We start from the raw sequence: 26,334 nt of genomic DNA on the forward strand, positions 1-26,334 counted from the left end.
TGAGCATTGTCTCTAGGCAGAGCCATTGTGGCTAGCAGCTATGTATAGCCTTGGCTAATCCTCTCTTAAGGCTATCTAAGTTGGCTCCTGTGGGAGACAGTTCCTCAGTCTTGGTCAGAGGCAGATTTCCGTTCAATTCATTTACTAGTAATTCCCAACATGGAGCTTTCATAGCACCTGCAAGTGCTGGGCTGTCCGCCACAACCCCAATATCCCTTTTCCTGGTCAATCACTGCCAGTTCAGGAAGCGATCAGCATGTATGTGAAATTAGGATTCTTTGGGCACAATGAATATCACTTCTGCAGGTGATTGCAAATTGATGCAGTTCTTGCTAGCTGCCATTAGGAGGCACCCTTCACTGCAGGAGTGGAGGCTAGATCTCAGACGGACTAACCACAATGTTCTAACTCAGGGAGATCCCTCCGTGGGCCGGATTGTGTGCACGTGTGAGTGCACACGCCCGCAATTTCCAGCATCTGCATCTGTGCAGATGTGATTTCCAGCGTCTCTGTCTGCACAGATGCGATTTCCAGGGCCATGGAAGTGAGTCCCTGCACCGCGCTGTGCCGGTTTAGCGCAGCGCGTGGGGACTCACCGAGTGGGTGGGCTCAGTTTGGGGGTGGCTCAGTTTGGGGGTGGCTCGTGGGCCGATTAAACGACCCCCGTAGGCTGCTTGTGGCCCATGGGCCTTAGGTTGCCTACCCCTGTTCTAACTTAAGATTCAGGAGCCTCAGCCTGCTGTGGGTAGACGTGACTAGTGCAGAGTCTACCACCCTGCCCTTCGTTCCAGTGAAGTAAGAATGACAGTGACCAGCTCAGGTAACCCTGAGATAAATCCTGCAAAATGTACCCAGCACTGGGGATCAACCTGTCGAATTCCTACTGGACCCACTTTGTGCACTGCGGACTTTCAGTGGCAGTTTGCAAACAGCTACTCGCCTGGGGCGAGTTGGTTAAGCAACAGCCAACCACACGGGGAAGACTGGGGGGGGGGGGAATGAGGCAGTTCTTCCTTTTTAGATTATGAATGGGTGACAGAAGAGAAGTATGTATTACTCTGCCACTGTTGACTTCCAAGGTCTCAGTGGGTTTTCTTTCTGCTTTGAAAGGGACACCAGGGCCGAGTTCAACCTTTGGGTAGACGTTGGCTTGATCTCCCCACCTCTCCCACCCCCAAGAGAGACAGAGTCTTGTTACAAAAAAAGAGAAAGACCACGTTTAATAAATTATGACGCTGGGGCCTCGCACTTGGGCCCAATAAATAACAAAGACGAGATCCAAAAAGACACAGCAGGAAAGGGAAGGGGGGAACCTTATAGTCTTGACCACATCAGCTTCCTGTCCAGCGGGTGGATGGGGTGGGGCATTTTAGTTTCACTACAAAACTCTTTAAATGGAAAAAAGGGGGGAGGAACTGTTGCATTCACCAGCCGCTCTGGATCTGCACCGGGGGGTGGGGGGAGCAGAGGGTGCTTTGCTGTTCCTCAGGAACATCAAGCCTTCTGCTGCACTGGACCCACTACTCCATCCAGCTCAGTACTGTCTGCACTGGCTGGCAGCAGCCCTCCAGGGTTTCAGGTAAGGGACAATCCCAGTCCTGCCTGGAGATGCCAGGGATTGAACCTGGGACCTTCTGCATGCAAGGCTCTAACCACTGGGCTGCACTGCTCCCTTCCGCAGCTGGACAAACGTCACTTAGCCGCCAAAGCCAGACAGAAGCCTTTCTGCATCTCTGCACTCCAGAAGAGGCAAGAGCGAAGATTTGCCTGCAGCTCAGCCACAAACACCAATCATTCTGACACAGATCCCACTTTCATGTTTAGGTGCTACCACCACCATCACCCCAACCTCAATAGCTGAAGTGAAATTTGGGGGCTGGAGGATTTTAAAGCATCTTTTTTTGTGGGGCTGGGGGCACTGATTTAAAAAACGTTTCAATGGCAGTTTGGAGCACTGGTCTGGTCAGATGTGGCCCCTGCTTAATCGCGGGCGGCACATCTATGGCGTCTTGTGATAGGTCCTTGAACCAGTAATTTCTGATCATCAAGCTGAGGGTTGAACAAGCTACCTTATTGCATCTCCTGGCCTCTTGGCTATTGGGTGTTTTTCCAGCCACCCAGAAAATTATGAGTTCCAAGTGGGTGCCATGCCATCCCGGTTAGGATTCTGGGAGTATTTGAGGATGGGTGGGATGAGACTCTGGATGTTGCTGGAGTCCAAGTCCCATCAGCCCCAATGGTCAGGAATGATGGGAGCTGGAGTCTAGCAACTTCCAGAGAGTGCTACATTGGCAAGAACCTGGGGATGAGAGCAACGTCTCCCACAATGTATTTTTACATCTACAGAAATGATGAGATGCTGATGATTACAAGGGAAATTACCCCATCCCCGAACAAACAAATATTGTGCCACAGCTTTATGGACTGGGATGTTGGGCTTTTGTATGATTGGCGAGTTCACTGGTGGAGAGATGGGGCCCATAGCCTCCATAACGTTTATCCCCCCCACTTGCTCCTTGCTGGTGATGGGTTCGAATTCCGTTTGGGAAAAGACTGGGAACAGCTGAAAGACCACTGACATGAAGGGGCGCATGTCACACCCTGCCTCCTCTTTGTGCGGTGCGGGAAGAGGAGCCGGAGGTGGGGGGCAGGGACACTTTAAAGCACCTAACATTAACAACCAAAATTTTTGTGTATATATTGCATCGTAAGATAAATTAGCTGGGGGGAGACGACGACACCCACTCCATACCAGCCCCCAAAAACCTAAAATAAAATTTAGGGGAGCTAGAGAGTCCTAGGGGGACTCCCCCCCAAGTTTCAGCATCCCTTCCCCATTGTCAAAAAACCCTGAACCCCTTAATTAATGGAAGACAAGTTCCAGTTACATCATATTACCCTGAGAAGGGGAGGGGAAAGGGGGGAGAAGTGCTTAACAATATGTTTGAGGGAAGGGGCAGGAGGAAAAGGAGGGTCCAGTCCCCGCCCCCCATCCCATAATATCATCAGTTACACAGTATTAACCCTTGTTAAGAGCCACATAACAGGTTGGTGGTCAAAAGAGTCTAAGCAGCAATTACAGTTCAAATAAATAACTAGATGCGAGGGCAGAATTGAGGGCTCTTCTCCCCCCCTCCCCCCACACATACACCCCAAGCAAAGGAGGGGGGAGATTAATAGTGAATCGCCCCCCTCCTTCTTTCCACCCACACTCTTATCCAGAAGAGATTCTGTGATCCTGAGCATTAAAATCTGGTGGGAATTGGGGGGGGGGCGAGAGGAGTTTCACACCCGCAATGTTCCCCATGGACACCCCCTCTTCCATTACTGCACACACACACACAAACAAACACACGTGTAAATTGCTTAGGATACCCCAGCCCCAAATTAGTCCATCGTGGTGGAAAGCAAGGCAATATCAGCATCTGGATCAAAAAAACTGGGGGGAAGACAAAGAGAACTCCCCCGCCCCCAATTTATACACACACACTCCCCACCCCAATAAATTAAAACTCAGCATGATCACACACACACAAACACACACACCACCCATTCCCCACCCCACGAAGGTAAGAAAGTTTTTTTCAGAAGTCATTGTAGAAATAACTGTTCCCCGAAATTCCGATGGCGGCAGCAGCAGCAGCGGTACCTACAAAACAGAGCGCCGTCAGTCTTTGGCGTTGTCTGTCGGCTTGTACGCTGAGCATTTTCAGGTTGGTGGACTTAGAAAGGTATCCAAGCAAAGTTCCCTCAAGTGGGGGGGGGATGTAATAAAGTAGTTGAGAAGCCCCCCCTCCCCAAATTCCTGCTCACTGCTTCAGCCCTCACAAGCCGTCCATCAGTCCCCTTATTGCACTCCCGCCCCCCACTTCCTCTTCTTCCCAGCCCTGAGATTGACGGAGCTCATCCTGCACCCCCATCTTGCTCACACCTCGGTCTCCACTCCGGCCAGCTTGGGGGTGAGGATCCGGGGTGTGACGCCGGCGTTGAGGTCCACTTCGAACTCCAGCAGTTGCCCCATGAAGTTGAGGTTGGGCGAGATGATGGGTCTTCGGCCTTTGACATATTTGTAGGCGTCGCCCATGGTCATGAGAGTGTGCTTCATCAGGTAGGCGATGACGATGGTGGCTGAGCGGGAGACGCCGGCCTGGCAGTGGATGAGGACTCCTTTGCCGCTCTGGTGTGCCTCCTCTGGAGTAAGGGAAGGGGGGGGGAGAAACAGCGTCAACGCTAACCTGAGAAAGCGGGTGCACACAAATGCTTCCTGGACTAAATTCCATTTCATACACAGCTCCTTGCCTGTTCGCCTATGGCGAGTTAAGAATAGGCCCCAGGTGAACAGGCAGCAAAGTTTTTTTAGAAAGGGAAACAGATTGGGAGGAAAATAGAAATGAGGAACATAGGAAGCTGCCCTGTACAGAGTCAGACCCCTTGATCCATCTAGCTATTGTCTATCCTGGCTGGCTTTGACTCATCAGGGTTTCAAATAAAAGACCATTCCAGAGGAAGATGCCAGGGATTGAACCCGGGACTTGCTGCATGCAAGACGGACGCTCTGCAACTGAGCTACACCCTCCCCTTTATTTCGCCGCAGGACTAGACCTCACCAATGAACTCAAAAGCTTCCTCAAAGTATTGGCGCAGGTCCTGGCGGTTGTTGTCGGTAGCGGGGAGGCGCTTGTAGCGCAGGCGCCCGCTGTCGGCGTGGTACAGGGGCAGGTGGGTGGTGACGTTGAGAACGTGCCCCACGTTGAGGCTCAGCATCCGTTCGAGGTCCTGCGCGTCTCGTTCGTTGCCCAGGAACAGGAAGGGCAGAATGGGGCTCAGCTCAGCGTTCTCCAGGTCAGGCGTGAGTGGGGGGCCCAAGTCATCTGGGCCGTCCGCAACATCTGGCCCAATCAGACTGCCTGTGGTCAAAACACAAAGCAAAGGGGTTGAGTCCCTGGAGTGGAAGCATTGTGCAGAAAAAGTGCTTGAGTTTTATTTTTTCCTCCTCCCTCCCAATCTGTTTTCCTTTTGTGTGTGCCCCCTTCTCTCTCTCTCTCTCTCTTTCTTTCTTTCTTTCTTTCTTTCTTTCTTTCTCACTTTCTTTAAATTAAGCCTGAGGGCAGGGACTATTTTACCACTGACATTTGTAAGCTGATCTGGGAGCCTTTTCTGGCAGGATAAAAAGCTTTGTGTAGGCGAGTAAAGAAATGAATTGTAATAATTCAATTTTAATTAGGGCTGCGAAGTTTTAATCGATCAGTAGGTTTGGCTGAGCAGTTAGAAACCAAGGATGTGAGCACAGGCAAAACATTTTGCTCTCATTTCCTTATTTATTTGGAGTGTTTGCATCAAATGATCCTCAAGGAGTCTTGCACTAGACTGCAGTGATAGACAATTGCCTATCTCAGTATTGTCTGCACTGACAGTCAGCACCACTCCAGGATTTTGGGGCGGCGTGGTCTCCCTAACCTTACCTGGAGATGCTGTGGATGAAACCAGAGACTTTCCCCCTGCAAAGCAGCTGCCCTCCCAATGACCTGCCAGTCATGCTGCCAAGGTGGGAGGTTTGGATGGAGGTGTAGGCACAGAGCCCCACTCAGAAAAAGGTGTGTTGGGGACAGGGAGCTGGAAACACAGCAGGGCTGGTGCTCCCTAATTTTGAAGCAAGTGAATGGGGGGGGCGCTCTGGATCAGGTGTGGGGGTCCTTTAGCCCCCCAGACGTGGTTGAACTACAACTCGCATCTTCCCTGGTCGTACGCTATCCTTGCTGGCACTGATGGGATGTGTAGTTCATCAGCATCTGGAGAGCCAAAGGTTCCCCCCTTTGCCCGCTGCACCTGCTCTAGATGTTTTGCACTACAATTCCCATCACCCCTGACCACTGGCCACCACTGGTGGGCAGGTGGGGCACCAAAGAGCCTCTCCAGCCACCCCCATCCCAGCCAGATGCTGAAGTCCAAGGTATAAAATTACCTCAAGGCACAACACGGGAAAAGAGCTCTGTGTGACACCCAAAGCTGGTCAATTTGGTGGCAGAGTAATATTCTAAGTTGTGAGTTTCTGAATCTCTTCTGTGCCCACCCCACAGAAACAACCCCTGAAAAAGGTTGTGTGAGAGCCTCTGCTTAAATGCAGGTTCAACCCCCCAGTGACATCTCTAGATAGGGATGGGAAAGCTCCCTGCCTGAAACCCCAAGTTTCAGGCAGTCAGAGCAGGCAGCCTGAGCTAGATAGGTCAGCGGTCCAATTCCGTATAAGGGAACTCCGTCTGCTCCAAATTGGTGCTAACCAAATCATTTGGAGTGGCTTCCCCTTTCCTCTTTGCAGTTTTCTGTGGGAGGAAGGTGGGGGTGAAAAGGGAGGCGACTTGTTCTTCTTCCTGACCTAAAACATCTGCTATGTAAAATGACACCCCACCCTCCATGGTGGGGGCTGGCAGGGGCTGGGGAGAAGGGAGGGGGCAAGTGTGAAAGAAGGTCAAAGAAATGATGTCATGCTACCAGCTGGGTAGAGTTCATTCTGGTTCAATGGGGTTTTGAACAGGTGCTAAAAGTGAGGTGGGGGGGAACTGGGGGTGTGTGAAGCCCCCCTTCGCATCTTGCCATCTGCTCATGCAGCTGGGATGAGGTCACCAAAGAGATGGTGGAGTGGTGCAAATCTTAAACCTAACCCAATTGGCATAGGGAAAACATGCATGGAAAGAACTGCCCTGTTGTGTCTTCCTGCTGTATTCATTCTATCAACATAATGTTTTGTGGTTTAATTTCCCATATCTCCCCCAATGAACTCTAGGGAGCATCTATGGTTCTCCTTATTATTACCAACCGGGAAACAGGTAGTTCAATGTGGAACAAAATGTAATAAGGAAAAATATAACCTCAGGAAGCCTGAGAAGGACCCGAGGGAAACTCAAGGCTGATGGATAAGCGGCAGCCTTGCAGAAATAATCAACCTCTTGTCTGGAGACAGGAGTTCTTTAAAGCGGGGAGACACTGTGTTAGCCCAGAACGCATTCCCCTCAGACCAGCAGAAGGCTCAGGGAGGTGGTGGCCCCAGGAGAAAGAACTTTTGACACACCAATGCAACTTCTGCCGCCACCACAGCAGTCGGCACCTAGAACCCCCAGCTCACCTCTCCGTCCGACCCCTTCCTGCCCGCCATCTTTGTTGAGCAGATCCAGCACCAGGTGGAGATTCTGGGAGGGCTGCGTTTTGCGGGGCTTGGGGGGGCTGGCGGGGAGAGGCTCCGGACTGGCGCGGCCGCCGGGCTCTTTGGCCCAGAGACGCTGCAGCGAAGAGTCCCTTGCGTCGCAGCCTCCCCGCGAGGAGATGAAATCCAGCATGGCCATCTTCCCCTGCTGGAGCCGCCTCCGGCCCACTGCGTCGGCTGCTCCGAAGCGCATGGCGCCCTGAAGCTGGCTCTTGGTGTATTCCATCAGGTTGCGGCAGTCCAGGATGAGCGGGGAGACGTGCTGCTGCTGCTGCTGTTGCGCCCGGGACCGTGTCATTTTCTTGGCCAGCTCGTCGGGCCAGATGGTGCGGACGCTGTAGTCATCGTCGTCCCCGCAGCTGGGGGCCGGGGACGAGCCCGCCCGGGGGTCGTAGGCCACGATGGGGTCGCTGCTGCAGAAGCTACAGGAGGAGCTGCCCGACTTGACCGAGGGGTTGCAAGCGAGGCAGGCCAGGGAGCGCAGGGCCGAGGAGGGGGCGCAGGGCAGGCACCCCAGCTTCTTGACGGACGGCGGGCTGCAGCTGGAGCAGCTGAGGGAGCGCAGGCTGGAGCGGCAGGAGAAGCAGCCCAGGGAGAGCAAGCCGCCCTTGGGTCCGGTGTCCTCGCAGCGCATGAGGCGCCAGCAGCCGCGGCATCCACATTTGAGGGGGTGCATGGCGGGGCTGGAGAGGCAGGAGGAGCTGGTGGATGTGTCCAGCACCCCCGGTTTGGAGTTCTCCTTGAAGCAGCGCTTCTTGAGCTTCGCCTGGGGCAAGAAGACCTTCAGCTGGGGCCCAGCGAGGCCTTTCGGCTTAGGCTCGGCCTGCTTAAGGTCCAGCTGCAGGGAGACGTTCCTCTCAGGCGACAGGCTCTGCACGCCTCCCACCGTCAGCTTGATGTCAATGGTGTGAGAGTGGTTGGGCTGCAGGACGCCCGACGTCCCCCGGCGTACGGCCTCGTCGCAGGGCGCCTTCGCGGGAGCCGGGGCGGCCTGGCCAGGCGCTCTGGAGGCCGCCGGGGGCTGCTTCTCGCCACCGCCTGGGGTGCCCCCGTTGGCAAAGCTGTGGTTGAGGCGCAAGGCCAAAGTTTTGGGTCGCTGCAGCACGCCGATCCGTTCTTCCAGAGGCGAGGGAGGCATTGGGAAAGGTGAACTGCAGGGGGAAAGGGGGGGGAGGAGAGAGAGAGATTATAATATATAATAATAATAAATTTTTATTTATACCCTGCCCTTCCCGGTTCACAAAACCGGGCTCAGAAGAGCATGCAGCAAGATGGCGCCCCTGTTTTCTTTCTTTTGCCAGGGGTGTCTAAGGTTTCCTTGAGCTCTGCCACCCCACACGATCCAGATACAGTGGTACCTCAGGTTACATACACTTCAGGTTACAGACTCCGCTAACCCAGAAATAGTACCTCGGGTTAAGAATTTTGCTTCAGGATGAGAACAGAAATCGTGCTCTGGCAGTGCGGCGGCAGTAGGAGGCCACATTAGCTAAAGTGGTGCTTCAGGTTAAGAACAGTTTCAGGTTAAGAACGGACCTCCGGAATGAATTAAGTACTTAACCCGAGGTACCACTGTATTACAATGTGGGAATCGCATACTCAAACGCATTATTTCCCTGGGCACTCTAGTTTACACCTCAGCCAGCTACAATTCCCAGCGCTTCTAACAAACTGCAGCCGGGGCAGATCTACCATGAAACTAATGAAGCTTAAATTTCAGGGCCTCTAATCCCAGGGCCCCACCAGAAATGACTTTACTCTGCATTGCTTTTTTAAAAATTGGGTCTAGTAGACCCAATTTGAATCGCACAACCCACAATCATTTTATGACACATCATGAATGTAAATAACATTTCCCTAATTTTCACACACACACCCCGCAAATAACTTGAATTCACACAAGTGACTTTGAGATGTGAAATAGTCTAGTAGAGCAATTTTAATCAAAATATGAAATGCAGTGGCTATTTTTTAATTAAAAAAAAAAGAATTGTGGTGAACTGTTGTGGAACAACCCCGTTAACTAAGATCACCCAGACCTTCTTGTCGGTTGCAAAGGGGACCCCGTAGCAGTTCATTCTTCAGGGCCTCAAAAATGTAGGTCCGCCACTGATTGCAGGTCCCAGTGTGCATGTAGCCTTTGAGAGAGGTAGGGGAATCTGCGGCCCTCCAGATCTGGCACTGGGTGAAAACTCCCGCCATTGGCCCTGCTGGCTGGTATCCCGGCAACAGAGAGAGGGCTGCAGGTTCTCCATCCCTGCATTAAACAGGGAAGGCTGCCATGGGTAGCGAAGTGGAAGTCTTCCAGAGAATGCCTTCTATCAGTTGGCACGCCAGTCGTGGAATGCCCTCCCCAGGGGGACTCGCCAGGAACGCCAACCTGACTGGTCTTCCCCATGGCAGGCAAAGGCTTCCAAGCTTTTGAGATACAATCATAGAATTATAGGGTTGGAAGGGACCATGAGGGTCATCTAGCCCAACCCCCCCCTGCAATGCAGGAATCTTTTGCCCAAGGAGGGGCTTGAACCCACAACCCTGAGATTAAGAGTCTCGCGCTCTGGCGACTGGACGTTCTCCATGTATTTCTCACCCCCATCTTTCTCCAGATAATGGGTGAGGCAACTGGCTTTGGGTTACTTAGCACCAAGAAGTTTAGCTCTCTGCACATGCTCAGGGGAACACTTTCCTTTACATTCAAAACCTGACGAAGCCCATGGATGAGGAACCTGTGGCCCTCCAGATGTTACAACCACTCCCAGTCGCCATAGCTGGTGGTCTGCAGAGCCACAGGCTCAAATTACCTTAATGCATCACCAGAAGCACCCTGAGAAGCCAGCGTCTGGTCACCAGGCCTGGGAGTTTTTCCTCAGGCTCTGATTGGCTGTACTCCAGGTTTCCTGATTGGCTAATGAGCTAGAGTGATGTTGATGAACTACAACTCCCATCAGTCCTAGCAAGCATGTGGTCCGACAACATCTGGAGGGCCAAAGGCTCCCCACACCTGTGGCAGAGGCTTTGTGCCAGAAATCTTCACAGCTGCTTCCCTCACCTGTGGCATTTTGCTCCTTCGCTCACCTTCCCCAGACAGGTGTCATCATTTTGTCCTGGCTTAAGCAGGTAGCCAATTCTCTGGACTAAATCCAGGTATGGTTTGTTTGGTTATGTATTTTAGTGTTGTGATAGCTTGCTGCATGCATACATTTGGCACTTAAATCATAATTGACAAATTCTGCCTTGGAGTGGGGAAATGGGATTCTAGTGTTGCTTCTCTGTCAGATTTACTGATTTATTTTCACCGTACAGTGGTTCCTCGGGTTACAGATGCTTCAGGTTACAGACTCTGCTAACCCAGAAATAGTACCTCGGGTTAAGAATTTTACCTCAGGATGAGAACAGAAATCGTGTGGCAGCGGCGCAGCAGCAGTGGGAGGCCCCATTAGCTAAAGTGGTACCTCAGGTTAACAACAGTTTCAGGTTAAGAACGGACCTCCAGAACGAATTAAGTTCTTAACCTGAGGTACCACTGTATTCTTATCTAGTGCCGGCTTATCATGGGGAAAGGAATAGACCTCTGTTCCCTGAACTGCTAGCAATTGTAATGAGTGCCCCTCTAATTTAAAAGGTTCCAGCAGACATTATTCACACTGAGAGTCAGTGTGGTGTAGTAGTTAGGGTGTTGAATTCGGACTTGAGAGAGACCAGGATTCAGATGCCCACTTGGCCATGAAGCCCACTGAGGGACCTCGGGCCAGACACTGGCTCTCAGCCTACCTCGCAAGGTTGTTGTGGGGATCAGAAGGGGAGAACCATGTACACAGCCTTGAGCTTCTTGGGGGAATGGTGAGAAATAAATGCAATAAAGGAATAAATTCTTTATGACTGATTATCGCAGCCTTAAGGACTAGAGTCTTAAGAAAAAAGAAACCCTCAAAAACTGATAATTCTTAGATTGCTAAATTCTGCGTCTGTTTGTGTATGTGTGCTGTGCACTTGTCCGGAATTGTGGGCTTATGACTTAGCTCTACATGCTACTTGCTTGGCCAGCTCTAGCCATCATCCCTGGTATATCTTAATATTCCTTCCTTCCTTTCATCTTTTCTTTTCACCGTGGGGTACACCCACGCTGTATGTGCTGACGAAATCCTTGCTGCATCTGCCGTCACAAAGCGGTGAAGCTTGCCCACTATTTCATTCCAATTTTACACATGGGAAAACTGAGAGGTAGTCATTAATTGGTGGAAAGTGGGTTTCGATCAATTAATGACCTCCTTCTCCCTCTGTTTATGTTTAAATCCTTTCACTTGGTATGTCCACCCTTGCTTTTGATGCCATGAATTACATGATCGTTCATGATAATAATGAACGGCAGGGGGTTGGGCTAGATGACCCTGGGGCCCCTTCTATCAATTCTACAATTTGATGACGATTATACAATCAAGCAGCATCTACTGTAATTTCATTTGTGGTTAAAAACTGGGGGGGGGGGGAGAATGTCACTAAGAGCCAAGGAACGCTTAACTAAATTCCTTATTCCCCCTCTTGCTTTTAAAAACATCCTCTCTCTCTAGATATAAACTGGGTCAGGTTTAGCAAAAGGGCTTTCTGATGGGAGTCAAACATGCTGGCTCCCCCACCCTCAGATCTTTCCAGCACTTCATGTGCTGCTGGAGCAGGAGGAGGAGATCCTGGATCAGCCTCCTTTCTCTTTCTCCCCCCCCCCGCCCCCATTCCAGCTTTCTTGATGCATCCTCCCCCCCCCCAATCCCCATTAAAGCCGTGTTATCAAGAAAAATACACCTCCCTGCCACATTTCCCTGCAGGGACTTGGAAAAAAGATTCAAAGGCGCTAGGTTCCGTGCCAAGGAGAGATTAACCATGTCTTCCAAAATCACATCTTCCAACACACACAGAGGGGGGGGGGAGGGAGAATAAGAATAAGAAAAACACTTTGCTTTTGGGGGGGTTGTGGGCATTGAGGGTGTGAGCACGTGCCCAGCAACACCCTCCTCTGCAAGCGTTTTTCACACTTCTGGGATGGAGGGAGGCAGCCTCTGTTCTGAAGGGCAGAAGCCGCTCGAGGGCTCTGTGTGTGTGGCTTGTGTGTGTGAGCGTTTGATCAAGACACCAAGGACCACAGCAGCCTTGCGATGTTTGCCAGGCTTGCTAAGAAACCCTTTCGCTGCGTGCCGCCTGGGGAACAAGGCGCCTGGGACTGCGGAGGAAGAAACTAAAACAGAGACAAACAAAAATTAAGAACTCTCTCTTTCTCTCTGGGTTTGTGTGTGGTTGCTGCACAGCAGCCTTTCCCAACCTTTGGCCCTCCAGATGTTGTCGGACCACAACTCCCATCATTCCCGGCCTCTGGCCTTGCAGGCAGGGCTGTTGGGAGTTATAGTCCAATGGCATCTGGAGGGTGCCAGATTCGGGAAGGCTGTCTCTGCCCTGATGTCTGTGCCGCTCTCCCTCAACCCCCCAAACTGTGAGCTAACCAACCTCATATAATCAACATGCTTAAGTTTAATTAATGCATGAAAGGGTTAAGACCATAGAGTAAGCTCTCCTGCCAGGCTTAGTTTATCTGCCAGGCTCAGCTTATCCTTGGCTAGCAGGACCAATGGTCAGGGATGATGGGAGTAGTAGTCCAACAACAGCCGGGGGCCCAAGTTTGAGAAACACTGTGTGGTTGACACTGTAGTAGCTTATATGCTAATGGATGATTTTGCCAGGTTACCCCCACCTTCTTGAAGCCACACCCCCTCTCCCCAGGCCACACCCCTCAATGGCCCTCCCTCCACACCAGGCACAGGCAAACTTGGCCCTCCAGATGTTTTGGGACTACAACTCCCACCATCCCTAATCACTGGTCCTGTTAGCTAGGGGTGATGGGAGTTGTAGTCCCAAAACAGCTGGAGGGCCAAGTTTGCCTATGCCTGCTCCACACCCTCCTGGAGTGTTTCTGCCAGGCTGGGATTGGTCCCTGAACTCTGATCATGCCTTTTGGTTGCCTGGATGGAGGATGTGTGACTGAGTGTAGAAATTTGCCTACTGTACAAAAGTTACGTGTACATTTGTTGTCCCGCCCACTTTTGCCTCTGGCCCCTCCCACCACTGGCATGCAGCCCCCAGAAACTTTCCTGGCTCTTGGGCTGAATGAATTTTCCCACCTCTGTTTTTGCTGTAGGTCCAGACACTGAACCTGCACACTTCTATGTGGAAAGCAGCGAGCTCTGTCCCAGATCTATGGGACCCTCCCTCTCCAAATCTCTACCCCCTCCTTCATCCACCACCTGCAAGGGATCCCCAAAGGTCATACAGTCCAACCCCCTGTGATACAGGACTCACAGCTAAATTGTGTGTGCATGTTTGATTCGTGTAACATGTGCATGCAGAAAACAAAATGCCCCTCTGCAAACACCCAGTTTCCTCTGCCTGTTCCTCGCCTCTCCCTCTTCCACATCCCGCAATCTCAAAGTCCCCTATTTCCTAGTGACCCATATATACCCATCTGCAGCCAAAGCCCCGCGGTTCTGCGCCTATCTTCTGCCACCCCTTTAAAATAAAATTTTAAAAAACCTAGGAATTATAATCTTGGCTTGCCTGCGTCCCCGCCCACACACTCAGCCAGCACAAAAGTCTCCTTCTCCCGGAGGTTCTTTTGCAGAACAGCCACACAGCCCAGCGACACTAATCTGGGGTGACAGTGCTGTTATTTCCATCAACCGTGTGCCCAGCAAGCGAGGGGCGATTGCGCGCGACAGCCGAGTGCAGCACTTGGGGATGCAGGGGGGAGAAAGCTCCGCCCTCGGTTGCAGAAAAAGGAATTGCATCACCACACTGCCTTGGATGATTTGGGGGGGGGGTGACTGTCCACCAACTGGATATTCTAATCCCCTCTCCCTGACTTATTTATTCATTGCATTTCAACCCCACCTTTCTTCAGAGGAGTTCAAGGTGATGAAGATGATTCTCCCCCTCCCCAGTTTTATCCTCCCAACAACCCTACGAGGCGGGTTAGGGTGAGAGACAGTGTCTGCATACACAGTGTACATTTAAAGCACTCAAAGGATCCTGAGAACTGTAGTTTCTTAACGATGCTGGGAATAGTAGCTCTGCGAGCGGTAAACTACAGTTCCCAGGATGCTTTTTGGGGAAACCAGGTCCTTTAAATGCACGGTAAGTGCATACCCACAGCCCTCAGTGGGCATCATGTCAGAGTGTGGATCAGACACTCTTAACCCTTACAGCACCCTGGCTCTTTTGTTCAGCTGCTGTTAAAAAAAGCTAAACACATTCCGTCTCTATCTAGCAAAAATGGGCAGGCACAGTGGCGTAGCGTGTGCAGGGAGGGCCGGCCGCACCGGGCGCAACATCTGGGGGGGCGCTCGCGAGGGGATCTATGGGGACCCTGCTCCAGGTTAGGGGGCGCAAATTACTTGCCTTGCCCTGGGTGCTGACAACCCACGCTACGCCACTGGGCAGGCAAGATTTTAGTCCATAGGAAGCAAGACAATGAAATAACTTTTTCGGCTGGAGTAGGGCAATCTGCATTTATGCTCTGGCTGGTTTGCAAGGATTATTGCAACTCCTCCTTCCTGCAAAATTCCTGGCTGAGGGTTAGCCCTGCCCTGTTCCACTACTTTGTTCTTGCTTCGCCTTACACCCCGATTATCTCCAGCAGATATCTCTAAGACAATCTCCACCGATCTGGCACCCTCCTCCAGATGTTGTTCTTTGAAACCAACACCCGTCAGCCCCAGGCGACGCAGCCAGTAGTCGCAGCTCAAAACATCTGGAAGGGGTTGACAAAGCCTGCCTTATAACCAGCCAGGCTGCTCATCCATGTAGCTCAAGTGTGGGGAACCTTTGGCCTTCCAGATGTTGCTGAACCACAGCTCCCATCAGCCCCTGCCAACATGGCTGATGGCTAAGGATGATGGGAGTTGTAGTTTAGCAACATACAGAAGTCTCCACACCTGATCTGGACAGTTGCTCTGACAGGCAGGATTGCAAACAGAAGCTTTCCCATCAACTGCTGCCTCACCTTTTTAAAACTCTGTGCTTTTTTCTCTCACTGCTTCCCCATTCCATCCTGGAGCTGCCTGTCATTCTAGACCCCCAACATCTCCCATGAGATCTTGCAGCGGGGAGGGCCTTAGAAAGCAGCTCTCCCTTCTCAGCCTCCCCCTACCAAAGTAGCGAGGAATTCTGCTCCACAAATAGCTCGCCCACCCCAATAACGTAATGCTCCCATTAAGAAATTGCCGGCATGCTGATTTCCCCCGCCGGCAGCATTTGCACTGTGGTCTCCTTGAAGGCAGGGACCTCTGCCTCCCTCTTTCCTGGGAAACTATGTAAAGTGTGTTTGACATTGATGGGGCTACAGTAATTAATCATTATAAGAATAAGTAATGCAAGCATCCCCCAAAGAACGCTCCTCGCCGGCGAAAACTCCCTCGTGCGAAGTACTGTGTTCGGCACGTGCCTCTGTGCTTCGTGGCACATATACGGTACACTTGCACACTCACTCTGTCTGTCTGTCTCTCACCCGCATATACACAGAGGAAGCTGCTTCACAAAGAGTCAGAACATTGGCCCATCCAGCTCAGTATCACCTACACTGACTGGCAGCAGCTATCCAGGGTTTCAGCTGTATCTGGAAGTGCCAGGAATTAAACTAGGGACCTTTTGCATGAAAGGCAGATGCTCTAACACTGGGACACACACAGACACAGAGTCATGGTCAGTTTATTAACACGCCACATTTCCTGCAAACACCGTGTGCTCAAAGAAGTTTATACGCACACATACACCAGACAATTTAGCTGCACACAGGCTCTCCATTGCACAATCCAGCCATTCAAGCATGCACCCTCTCTGGTCTGTGCACACCGCCTCCCCCTGGCATTGCTTTCTACACAACCAACACCCATGCTCACTACACACCGGCGGGGATTTCCATCCCTCTGCTCAGCCCTGAAGCTCAGCCTGCTTTGCGTTCAGGGAATTCCAAAGCCCTCCGACACATCGCTTCGTTCCCTCCTGCCTGAATCGGATTTGCACACGCAGGCGGGCGCCCGCCGCTTTGTGGACGCACAAAACGGCTGTGTGCACGTGTGTGTGTACAGACATCTGCACACTCTGCAGTGCACGCATCTCCCTTTCCACCTTGGGTCGGTGTGCACTCTCCAAATGCACTTGAAAGAAAGGAAGAAAGACGAGGTTCCCCCCCCCCCTGCAAACACTCACCCTGACGTGGCTGGTGGTCCCCCTGCAGCGCCTGTTCACTTCCTTTTGGGCTGCCGTTCAGCTCTCTCCTCCACCAAATGAAGTTGTGTGCTGCCTCTAAAAATACTCTCCTGAGCTCATAGCCTGGCAGTGCCCAATGAGGGCATCTGTCTCCTCGGGTTTCACCCCACACCATGAGCTCACCACTTGGCCCTAGATATGCTGTGTCCGGGGCGGGGTGTGGGGGGGGAGAGACGAGGAGGGGGAGAGGCCTCCAGGGGATTCCACATGTCCCTGGGCCTCCGGGTGCTCCCTGCCGCCTCCCAAAACATGCTGATGGGCGGAACACGGAGTTCCAATCGGCATTTGCAATGTCTCATCTGGTAACAACAGGAAAGGATGCGAGGCTGGCCGGGATTAATTGGTATGAATCACCCAAAGCCTTTGATTCCAATTTTGGCACATTGGGGAACTTCCCCCGGTTCTTGCAGTCCTCCCATCTGCAGCAAGGGCACAATAATCCCGGTCTGCCTTACAAGGCTGTGCTGCAATCAATGTGACGGCGGTTGCTGTTCTTTTCAACAGCCTCTGTATGTACAGCAACGGACAAACTTTCCTACAGAACATGGAAAGCCACCTTATATCCTGTATCAGACTATTTGTCTATTTAGCCCAGTGCAGCCCACTCTGACTGGCAGCATCTCTCCAGGATCTAAGGCAGAGAAATATATTTCCCCTTGCCTTCTTTTTATGTGGAGCAGCCAGGGATTGAACTCTCTGCCGTCAGCACCACCATAGTCCATGATGAAGACTCATGAGAGTTGTAGTCCAGCAAATATGCAGAGGGCACTGAGATTGCTTCCACGGCCCACTTCCCCACCCCACCCCCCAAAAAAGTAACAGGTAGCTCTCCCCAACTGCACACAACTCCTTGTTCCATGCATTGTGATTTCTGGAACACATTGATGGATATTTGTCTTCACACACTCTGCCTCTGGCTTCATTTCATCAGCCTTGTATCCAAAAAGCCAAACGCAGCTACATCTGGGATCCAGCCTTGGTATTCCTAGGTTTACTTCCCAAAGGGGGCAAAGGCCTTCATGTGCACCCATTCAGAACATCAGCCCCACTCACCCAAGGTGAGGGTTGTCCGCACACCTTTCAATATTGGTTGGCAGCATGCATTCACAGCACTCAAATCTTCCCGAGAGTTGGAGACTGGCAGCAAAACACTGAAACTGGCATTCTGTCCAACAGAGCACAATGCTCAGGTTTCTTCTGTTAGCGGCTCATTCACACATGCAGGCATCCTGACACTTGTCCTCCTCTGGCATGTGTGAAGTGGCTTTTGGCGACGTAACAGCGAAACCTAATCTGCGGGCCACGAGAAAACCTTCTTCGCAGCCACAACTTCAGATTTGGCAGCGCGTGACCTAGATTTTGGCTATGCATATCCAAGAAAGTTGAGATTCTTTACAACAGTTTGGACACAAGGAAGTCAGAAGGTGCAAGGGCTGCGGGGGTGGGCACTGCCTTAACACCAGTGGTGGCCAACGTGGTGCCCTCCAGGTGTTGTCAGACTAAAATTCCCATGATCCCAGACCACTGGCTATGCTGGTGGGACAGGTGGGAGTTGATGGGGCCCATTTAGGCTGCCCCTGGTCTATATCTATAAGGGCCTGCAGTGGCTCCTCTGGGGTTTCGAAGAAGATGCCATTTAGGATTGAGACCTTCTGCATGCAAGGCAGCTGCTCTAACCATCCCCCTTGTCCTACAAAGTGCCCCGTGGTTCCAGTGCCCTATATCTACCCCTCCTAGGAGGTAATTTTGAACACAAAGTACATACAGTGGTACCTCAGGTTAAGTACTTAATTCGTTCCAGAGGTCCGTACTTAACCTGAAACTGTTCTTAATCTGAAGCACCACTTTAGCTAATGGGGCCTCCCGCTGCCGCCGCGTAGCCGGAGCACGATTTCTGTTCTCATCCTGAAGCAAAGTTCTTAACCTGAAGCACTATTTATGGGTTAGTGGAGTCTGTAACCTGAAGCGTATGTAACCTCAGGTACCACTGTATTCATGTTGCCAAGAAGGGAGTTAATATGGAATTATTATGCAGGTAGCATTTTTCCAGTTTTCCACTTATTATTAGATAATGGCAATGAGCAAATTTCTATGTCGTTTTTGAGTATTTGCATACATTCCATTCTAACCTTTGCAAAAACCTTGTGAGGCAGGTCAGTATTATTCTCCCCATATTGCAGACAGGAGGACTGAGTCTGAGAGACAAGGGCTTGCTGTCTCATGGCAAAGGCGGCCTGAGGACTTAGCCATGACCCTTCGCCTGCTCAGATTTCTTTTTTAAAGAGGACATACATTTTAGTTGAAACAACAGGGGGGAAAAGGCCTGGTATAGCTCAGTTGGTACAGCATGAGATTCTTAATCTCAGGGCCATGGGTTTGAGCCTGCAAGGGGTTGGACTACATGAACCTTGTCGTCCCTTCCAATTCTACGATTCTATGAAAAACAGGCATCTCCTGTGCATTACTGTTTGTTCACCTTGGTGTGTTGGTGTGTTGCACAGGTGTGTTGCACAGGTGGCACACAGTGGATCGTAAGCACTATGTGATATGCACCTCAGTTCTGTGTGTGCCATTTATACCATATGAATTGGGTGTTTAATTAACCTTTGCACACATCCCGCGTGTGTCTGGGCTCATTGGCCTTCCCACTGATGCATATCTTTCTACATACTTGGGAACACGGGAAACTGACTTATACAAAACCATTGCTCCATCTAGCTCAATATTGTCTACACCAGGCACTCCAAGATTTCAGCTAGAGAGTCTCTCCTAGCCACATTTGGAAATGCCATCAAGGAATGAACTGGGGACTTTCTGCATGCAAAGCAAATGCTCCACCACTGAACTGCGTCCCTTCCTTAAAAGCCAAGCAGGATCCTAGTCCTCATGGTTCTGAGGAAAAGACCTCATTAAATAGGAGCACAGAAAGTCCGTCTAGCTCAATGTTGTTTTGTACCGGCAGGCAGCAGGTCTCCAGGGTTTCAGACAGGTTTCAGACCTGGAAATGCCGACCGTAATAGAACCTAGGATTTTCTGCAGATGCTCTAACAGCCTTGTGTTTCGACAAAGGAAAGCTCTGTGTCTGCGTGTCTGCCTCTGCATGTGAGCCCGGGCACACGTGTCGGCGTGTGCCCCATTTCCACCCGCAGTTTTCACCCGTCTCTATATAAAGCCCGCCGGTGTCCCCATAACCACCATGGCATCACCGGCTTAAAATATCCCCGAATGTCATCCTAGCAGTCAGGAGACGTTAAGGGTACCTGTAAGTGGAGAACTCTGCGCGCACACAGACACACACACCAGATCCTCTTTTAACCTCTTGTGTTGATGCTTGCAAGGAAAAAAACATTGGTCTTCTCTCCTTGACATCCACCTCCTCCCCCCCCCCCCCGCACAGCAAACACACTTTTCCGGCTCCCGGTGGCACCTCCACCCTCTCGGCATCAGCCTGCCAGCCTCTCCCCACCTCCTACGCACCCCCCAAAAGAATGATCTGTCACAACAAACCGAGGCGACAGCCACCACAAACAAACACCCACTCTTTTTATTGCCACCTTGGGGGGGGGGGCGGAGGAAACAAGAACTCATCACCCTCTCTTTCTCATTTCTTTCCCTGCTTTTTGATCTTTCCCCCCCCATCAAGAAATAAACAACACATTCTCTCTCTCTCTCTCTCGTCTTTCATGTTGTCGAAATCTGGGGCGCCCGATCCCTTCAGCAAACGCTGCCCCTCTTTTGTTGCAAAGGTGCGTGCACACCCCCTGCAAACAGTGCCTTCAAGGACGGGAAAGGGAGGCTCGTTTGCCACATCGCCCCTCTGTTCTCAACCCCCCCCCCAATACAGCCATTCCCCCTCCCTCCATTAACTTAACGCAAATCGAGTTTTCCAGGTGTTTAACCATCGCAAGACACCCAGTAAGTCCCCTGTTGCAAAATTAAAAATAAAAATAAAACCTTCCGTTTCAGATCCACTCACCTGCATTACAGTCTAAGCCTGAAATCCATGAGGATGTTTTTGGAGGTCGTGAAAAGAGGGGGAGGGGGGAGATGCCTTGTTGGTGAGGCTGGGATAGGGGAGAGAAGGTGACGTTTGAAACCCAGCAGGAATCTGGATTTGCTGGTCCTCGACTTCTGACACCTTTGCACCCTCCGGGTTATCCTAGGTCTGCCTTGCTGCTGATCACCCCGCATCCAGCCCTCTTTCCCCCTCAGCCCGCTTTGTCTTGCTTTCCTTCCTGTTGTTATGTTTTCCCCCCTCCTTGGCTCTGGTGCTGGGGACGCTTTTGATGGGAGCAGGAGAGGGAAGCGGGATGGGAGGGGGCAGAGAGGAGGAAGGGTTGTAGGGTGACATCATCGGCAGCCAATGAGACGCCGGCCCGGCTCTCCCGGCGAAGGTGACGCAGGAAGGCGGCACGTGACTCAGGGAAGCGCTTACATTCATTGTGAAACGGGCTTGATCAGCATCAGCAACTTCGGCCCCGTAGAAAGGGGGTGGGGTGGGGAGGGGGTGAAAATGGGGAGGGGGGAGGGACAGGCTGGTTGGTGGACGGAGGGAAGCTTGGCTGTGGGCCTTCCTATGCATTTTAAACGTCACCTGACATTATTATTATTAATTATAATTGATTATCACCATCAGTAGTAATTTATTTGCAATGGTCACAGAAAAAAGAGGGAAATGAAATAATGCTAATAAAAATGACTAAAAACCACAGAAATCCCTTACTAGCTGGCAATAAGACCACTGTGTCCATCTTGTTTTAAACTTAAACATTCATATAAATAGTGCAAATGCCATATGTCCGAACGTATTATTATCATTTAATAGCAATCAGAATTAAATGTGTCTGTTTTGCAAGTGGGGTGTGTGTGGAATGTAAGCAACTAATTTTCCTCACTTGCCCATCGTTGATGTTAATATGAATTTCTGCTGCAAAAACAACCGAGCACCTCCCCCACCAGATTTTTAAGCAGCTGGCTAGCTTTCCCTTCTATTTCCATGCCAGGAAAACCAACCTTGTGCAGAGGGACAGTTCACCCAAGAAGAGAGAAGTGAGACATAGAGGAAGCCAAGCAGGTCTTATAAGGCCTGTTCGGAGTTCAATAGCAATTCAATAAATGAGAGCTTGTGGTTGCAGCGACTCAGTTGTAACCACCCAACAGCTTGAGGAAATGTCCCTATTTGGAGAATGAGGCAGAAATATTGAAGAGAGAGAGAGTCATGCCACCCCTCAGCAGCTCTGGTTGAACCTCCAGATGCAGAGCTAGTGTATCTTTATTAATAACTTTCCCATGAAGGGAGGGCTTTTTGTGCCCTCCTGGTCGGCTTCCTGAAGGCATCTGATGGGCCACTGTGTGAAATGGGATCCTGGCCTAGGTGGACCCTCATTGGTCCATCCTGCAGAGCTCTCCTTACATTCATAGATCCTGAGGAATGATCATGTGTGAAAGAAGCATCTGTCTCCCCACTCCTATTTCAGCAGCCTCCCATGAAAAAAATAGCAAAGCAATATGCATTATACCTGCTTTTTCAGCAGGGTTGCTACATGATGGGCACAGCACATTATGAAGTAAGTGAAGTAATATATATCGTGCAGAGTCTAGCACCTGGACTGTGCCCCTTCAGGGGGAGTTTTGCATGTCTGAATGCATGTGTCCATGGGGGGAAATGTCCTTGTATGTAGAAAGCTAGCCAGTCAGTCAGTCAGTCAGTCAGGGAGAAGAGTACAACCTAGCCTCTTTGGAATTTTGTTTTCTAGGGGCAATAGGTATTTTCACAGGGCAGTGTTGCGTGGTTCATCCTGCTCCCCTTCAGTCTGAAATGGTACAATCCAGACAGAGCTATAACACATACTGTATTCAAATTATTTTATTATTACATTAATTGCCCATGTTTCCTCCAAGGAGCTCCAGCTGGTGACACGCTTCTCCTGCTTGCCACTTTATCCTCACAACAACCCTGTGAGATAGTAAAGCTGAGAGATGGTAACTGGTGCAAGGTCCCCCAGTGAGCTCCAGAGCTGGAGTGGGGGTGGGATCTGAACCCTGACCTCTCAGGATGTCCAAGACAACTTCCCTGAACTTGTTTAATTCTCTTTTAAAGCCCTCCAAGCTGGATAGCTCCGGTTACGTTTGTGGGAGCAAATTCCATAGTTTAGCTGTGCTGCCATGTGAAGAAATGCTCTCACCTACAAAATGGGGAGACCAAACTGGTTTTCTTCCCCAAAGAAATTAAAATACAGTGGTACCTTAATTCGTTCCGGAGGTCCGTTCTTAACCTGAAACTGTTCTTAACCTGTGGACCGGCCCCCTGCTGAAAAAGTTTGCTGACCCCTGGGTTGGATGAACCACAGTGCCTTTTCCTCCTTTCCTGAACACTTCCTTTGTCCGTCATTTGGGTGCCTCTTGCCTGGTGATGCAACAGACATCACTTGAGGGCTGAGTCAAGGAACAGGCTCCTCTGCAGCCGCCCGCAATCAGAGATGAGTATGTGTGTTGGTCATTGAGATTGTGTGTGTCATCTAAGGCGTGTGTCATTCAGTTGTCAAGCTGCCCTTTGTTCTGGTGCATGTGTACTCACTCCAGAGAGTGTCTTGTTGACACCTAGCTGATACCTTGTTAAGCCATTTGAGCTCACGGAGGTAAGGTCTTATCCTGCCCTCCCCATGCCCTCCCCACCCCCCAGCCCTGCCTGTCAGGGGTAAAATGCTCTAACTTCATTTAGGGAGTCATAACCACACTATACATTTAAGGCAAGCTGGCTATCCCCTGCCCCAAGAATCCTAAGATCTGTAGTTTTTTAAGGGTGTTGTCACAGACTGGTTGGGCACAGAGGAATGGTGGGAGGGAGCAGCTGGGGAACCCCCAAAGGAAGAAGGCTCAGAGCCTGAGAGTTGGTGGTGGGACGATGATGAGTGGTCAGAGGGAAAAGACTGGGAAGAGGTGTCGGAAGCTGACAGGGTAACAGGATTTAGTGAGCAGGGGGAGTCTATGGCAGAGAGCAGTTCAGAATCAGAGGTGGAAGCCGAAGCACGGGACGGGGAAGCCAAGAGGCAGGGATGCATCTGGCTGGTGCAGAAGCCAGGGAATCTCCCCCTCCTGCTGCGACAAGCTCACTACCCCCCTGGTCTTCCGGAACCAAAAGAGGCATGAAAAGGACAGAGTAGAGATTGGCCACACACAGGAACAGTCTCTGATTGCTTGGGGGGGGGGCGACACTGGAGAGGAGGGGACTTAGGCAGCTGTGGGGAGGCAAGGACCCTCAATCTCTGCAACTGCTTTATGGGGGCAAGACCTGCCAGAGATGAGTTGCTGTGCTCATTAGGCTTGACACTCCTGTGCAGATCCTGTTTTTGCTAATAAAGAGCTAACTCTCGCTCAGTGTGATTTACTGCTGGCTCTCTCCTGCCAGGTGGAGGTGTTTTGTCCATTGTTTGGAGTCTGTATTCTCTGCATCATTTGATTTTCTTGCATGAGGTGGGTCTCTAGTGGGGCCCCTGAGCAGAAAAAAAGGTCTTGGGTAATGATGCCATGAAAATAGGACTTTGGGGCAGACGTCCAGGGCCCCACTACTCAGGACCGTAGGTCAGTGAGAGAGTATCTGCTTTTCATGCAGAAGGCCCCTGGTTCAGTTCCCAGTGTCTTTAAGTAGGGCTGCCAAAAAAAGCAGGAAGCCCCCCAATAGAAGCCTTTAAAAAAAACACCTGTTAACTAATGTGGAAATAAACTTTCTGTGCAGTCAGCTCCCTTTCTTATAAATTCCCCCTGCTAGTTCAGGTCAGTGGTCCATCTAAGTATCCTCTGGCCATCTAGATACCTCTGGGAAGCCCACCAGCATGTCATGAAACAACAGCCCCCACCTGCTGTTGCTCCCTCAGTGACTGGCATTTGAAGGTAGACTGCCTCTATATGTGGCTCCTCCACATAACCACGATGGCTAGTGGCCATTGACTTCCCTCTTCCATGAATGTGTCCAATCCACATTTGAGGTCAGTTGTAGCTCTCATCACCTCATCCTGTGGTGACAAATAAGTTAATTATGTGTTGTGTCAAGAAGTTGTTCCTCTGGTCTGTCCTGAACTTACTGCCAGTCCATTTGTGAACTTGAGGCCTAGTATTATAGAAGAGAGGAAGGAAATCCCCTATCCCTGACCTCTCCACACAGCATGCGCATGAGACAGCGGTGGTGTAATGGTTAGAGAGTTGGACTGGGGCCTGGGAGACCGGAGTTCAAAGTCATGAGGCTCAGCCTAACCTACCTCACAGTGTTCTTGTGTGCATAAAATGTGTGGGGGAAGGGGAGGAGGACATAGGCTGCTCTGAGCTCCTTGAAGGAAAGGTGGGCTAAAAATGTAATCAATTAATGTAATGAATATGTTTTGATTTATAAAAGTATTTATATACTGTATTGCATTTTTTATCTGGTGGTCCTGAATTTCTCTGATGAACCGTGGAATAATAATATAAATAAATAAATAAATAAATAAATAAATAAAGTACCATCTTCTCACATAATATCTGAGCAGCATACAGCAACATAGTCTGTAGTCAAGACTGAATAAAAAGTCAGGGCTGAGGGGCAGTCCAGGACCAGAATGTTTTCTAGCATGGCCTGCAAGCGGGGGTACCATTTCCTAAGGCCTCAGTCCTTTCCCCCACCCCCACCCTAAAGAAGGCCAGGCACGTAGCTGAGCCTCAATGGCTGCGGCTCCTTCTCCTCTTCCTCCCATGGAGGGGAAGGAGGCTGGAAGGCCGCTTTGATCAAACCTTTCCCATCCTGCCCAGCACTTGACATCAGGGGTCCCAGGCAATGCCCATCAACTTTGGGGGGGGGGGGTCCCAGTCCCCTCAAATATTGTATTGTTGGGAGCCAAAGGGAGCTCGGCTCCTAGGAGTTGGTTCCTATGCCTGACATTGCAGATGGCATCAGATGTGGGGCAGGTAAATATATGGCTGAGCCTCCGAGGATCAGCTGACTGGGCAGGCAGAACATTTCTCACTGGATGTCATTGCGATGTGAGGTGATTGACAGGTTGGTGGCCCCACCCACCTGCCGAAGTTGGCCCTTGCGGAACCACATACAGCACTTCCTGAGTTTCTGGGCTGGATATAAATGGAGTAGCAATTGATTAATCATCATCGTCTGTTTGGGTTCAACGGATTCAGATGACAAGAGAGGAAATTCTGACTAAACATCAGGAAGCAGTTTCTGGTGCTCAGAGCTGTTCAACAGTGGAACCAAACACCTCAGAAGCGGGTGGGCTCTCCTTCAGTGGAGGCTTTTAAACAGAGGTGTTTGGGGGGGCAAGTGTGAGGGATTCTTTAGCAGTGATTCCTGCATCTCAGTTGGGTAGATGACCTTGGAGTAATAATAATAATAATAATAATAATAATAATAATAATAATAATAATAATAATAATAATAATAATATATTATTTATACCCCACCCATCTGGCTGGGCTTTCCCAGCCACTCTGGGCGGCTTCCAACAAAACATTAAAATACAGTAATGCATCAAACATTAATAGCTTCCCTTCTGTACCTTCCAACTGCGATTCTACCTGTAAAAAAAGACAATGACAGTGCCTCCCTCCCTGCCAAAAACCCCAAGTGAACTTTGTAGGCCCCTTTCTTCCACCTTCGGATGGAGACTGGCTCCAGCTCCTGAGTCATGTCACTTGCCCTCCTCTGCCCCCTTTCCCTGTTTTATCTCTTGTGAGATGCAAGGATCAGAACTGCAGGCAGCATTTCAGCCGGGATGCAGCTCAGATTTGCTGAAGAGCACGGCAATATATTCAGTCTTTCTCTTCGATCTCTTTCCTGATCATCTCTA

At 50.7% G+C, this 26,334-nt stretch overlaps 1 protein-coding gene across 2 annotated transcripts; it reads right to left on the reverse strand.

Annotated features, from left to right (window-relative positions):
- Nucleotides 1–1,191: 1,191 nt before the first annotated feature.
- On the reverse strand, nt 1,192–20,805 carry LOC308575443 (dual specificity protein phosphatase 10-like). 2 transcript variants are annotated; one of them, XM_081174103.1, is made up of 4 exons: nt 20,481–20,805; nt 7,121–8,349; nt 4,608–4,907; nt 1,192–4,191 (listed from the first exon to the last, which is right to left on the reverse strand). In XM_081174103.1, exons 2-4 carry the CDS (start codon nt 8,334–8,336, stop codon nt 3,926–3,928), a joined length of 1,782 nt encoding a protein of 593 aa, XP_081030229.1. In that variant the 5' UTR covers nt 8,337–8,349; nt 20,481–20,805; the 3' UTR covers nt 1,192–3,925. The 2 variants fall into 2 exon arrangements, with proteins under 2 accessions (XP_081030229.1, XP_081030230.1); XM_081174104.1 differs by lacking the exon at nt 20,481–20,805 and adding an exon at nt 16,445–16,575.
- Between the last annotated feature and the right edge of the window lie 5,529 nt (nt 20,806–26,334).

Source organism: Podarcis bocagei (assembly GCF_964188305.1).
Source record: "Podarcis bocagei genome assembly, chromosome: 16".
Classification (NCBI taxonomy): Eukaryota; Metazoa; Chordata; class Lepidosauria; order Squamata; family Lacertidae; genus Podarcis; species Podarcis bocagei.

Coding starts and splice junctions, on each gene's coding strand:
- LOC308575443 (XM_081174103.1), bottom strand. CDS start 8,336: ATGCCTCCCTCGCCTCTGGAAGAACGGATCGGCGTGCTGCAGCGACCC. Junction 4,908..7,120: donor GGAAGGGGTCGGACGGAGAG/GTGAGCTGGGGG, acceptor TTTTGACCACAG/GCAGTCTGATTGGGCCAGAT. Junction 4,192..4,607: donor GGAAGCTTTTGAGTTCATTG/GTGAGGTCTAGT, acceptor CCCTTACTCCAG/AGGAGGCACACCAGAGCGGC.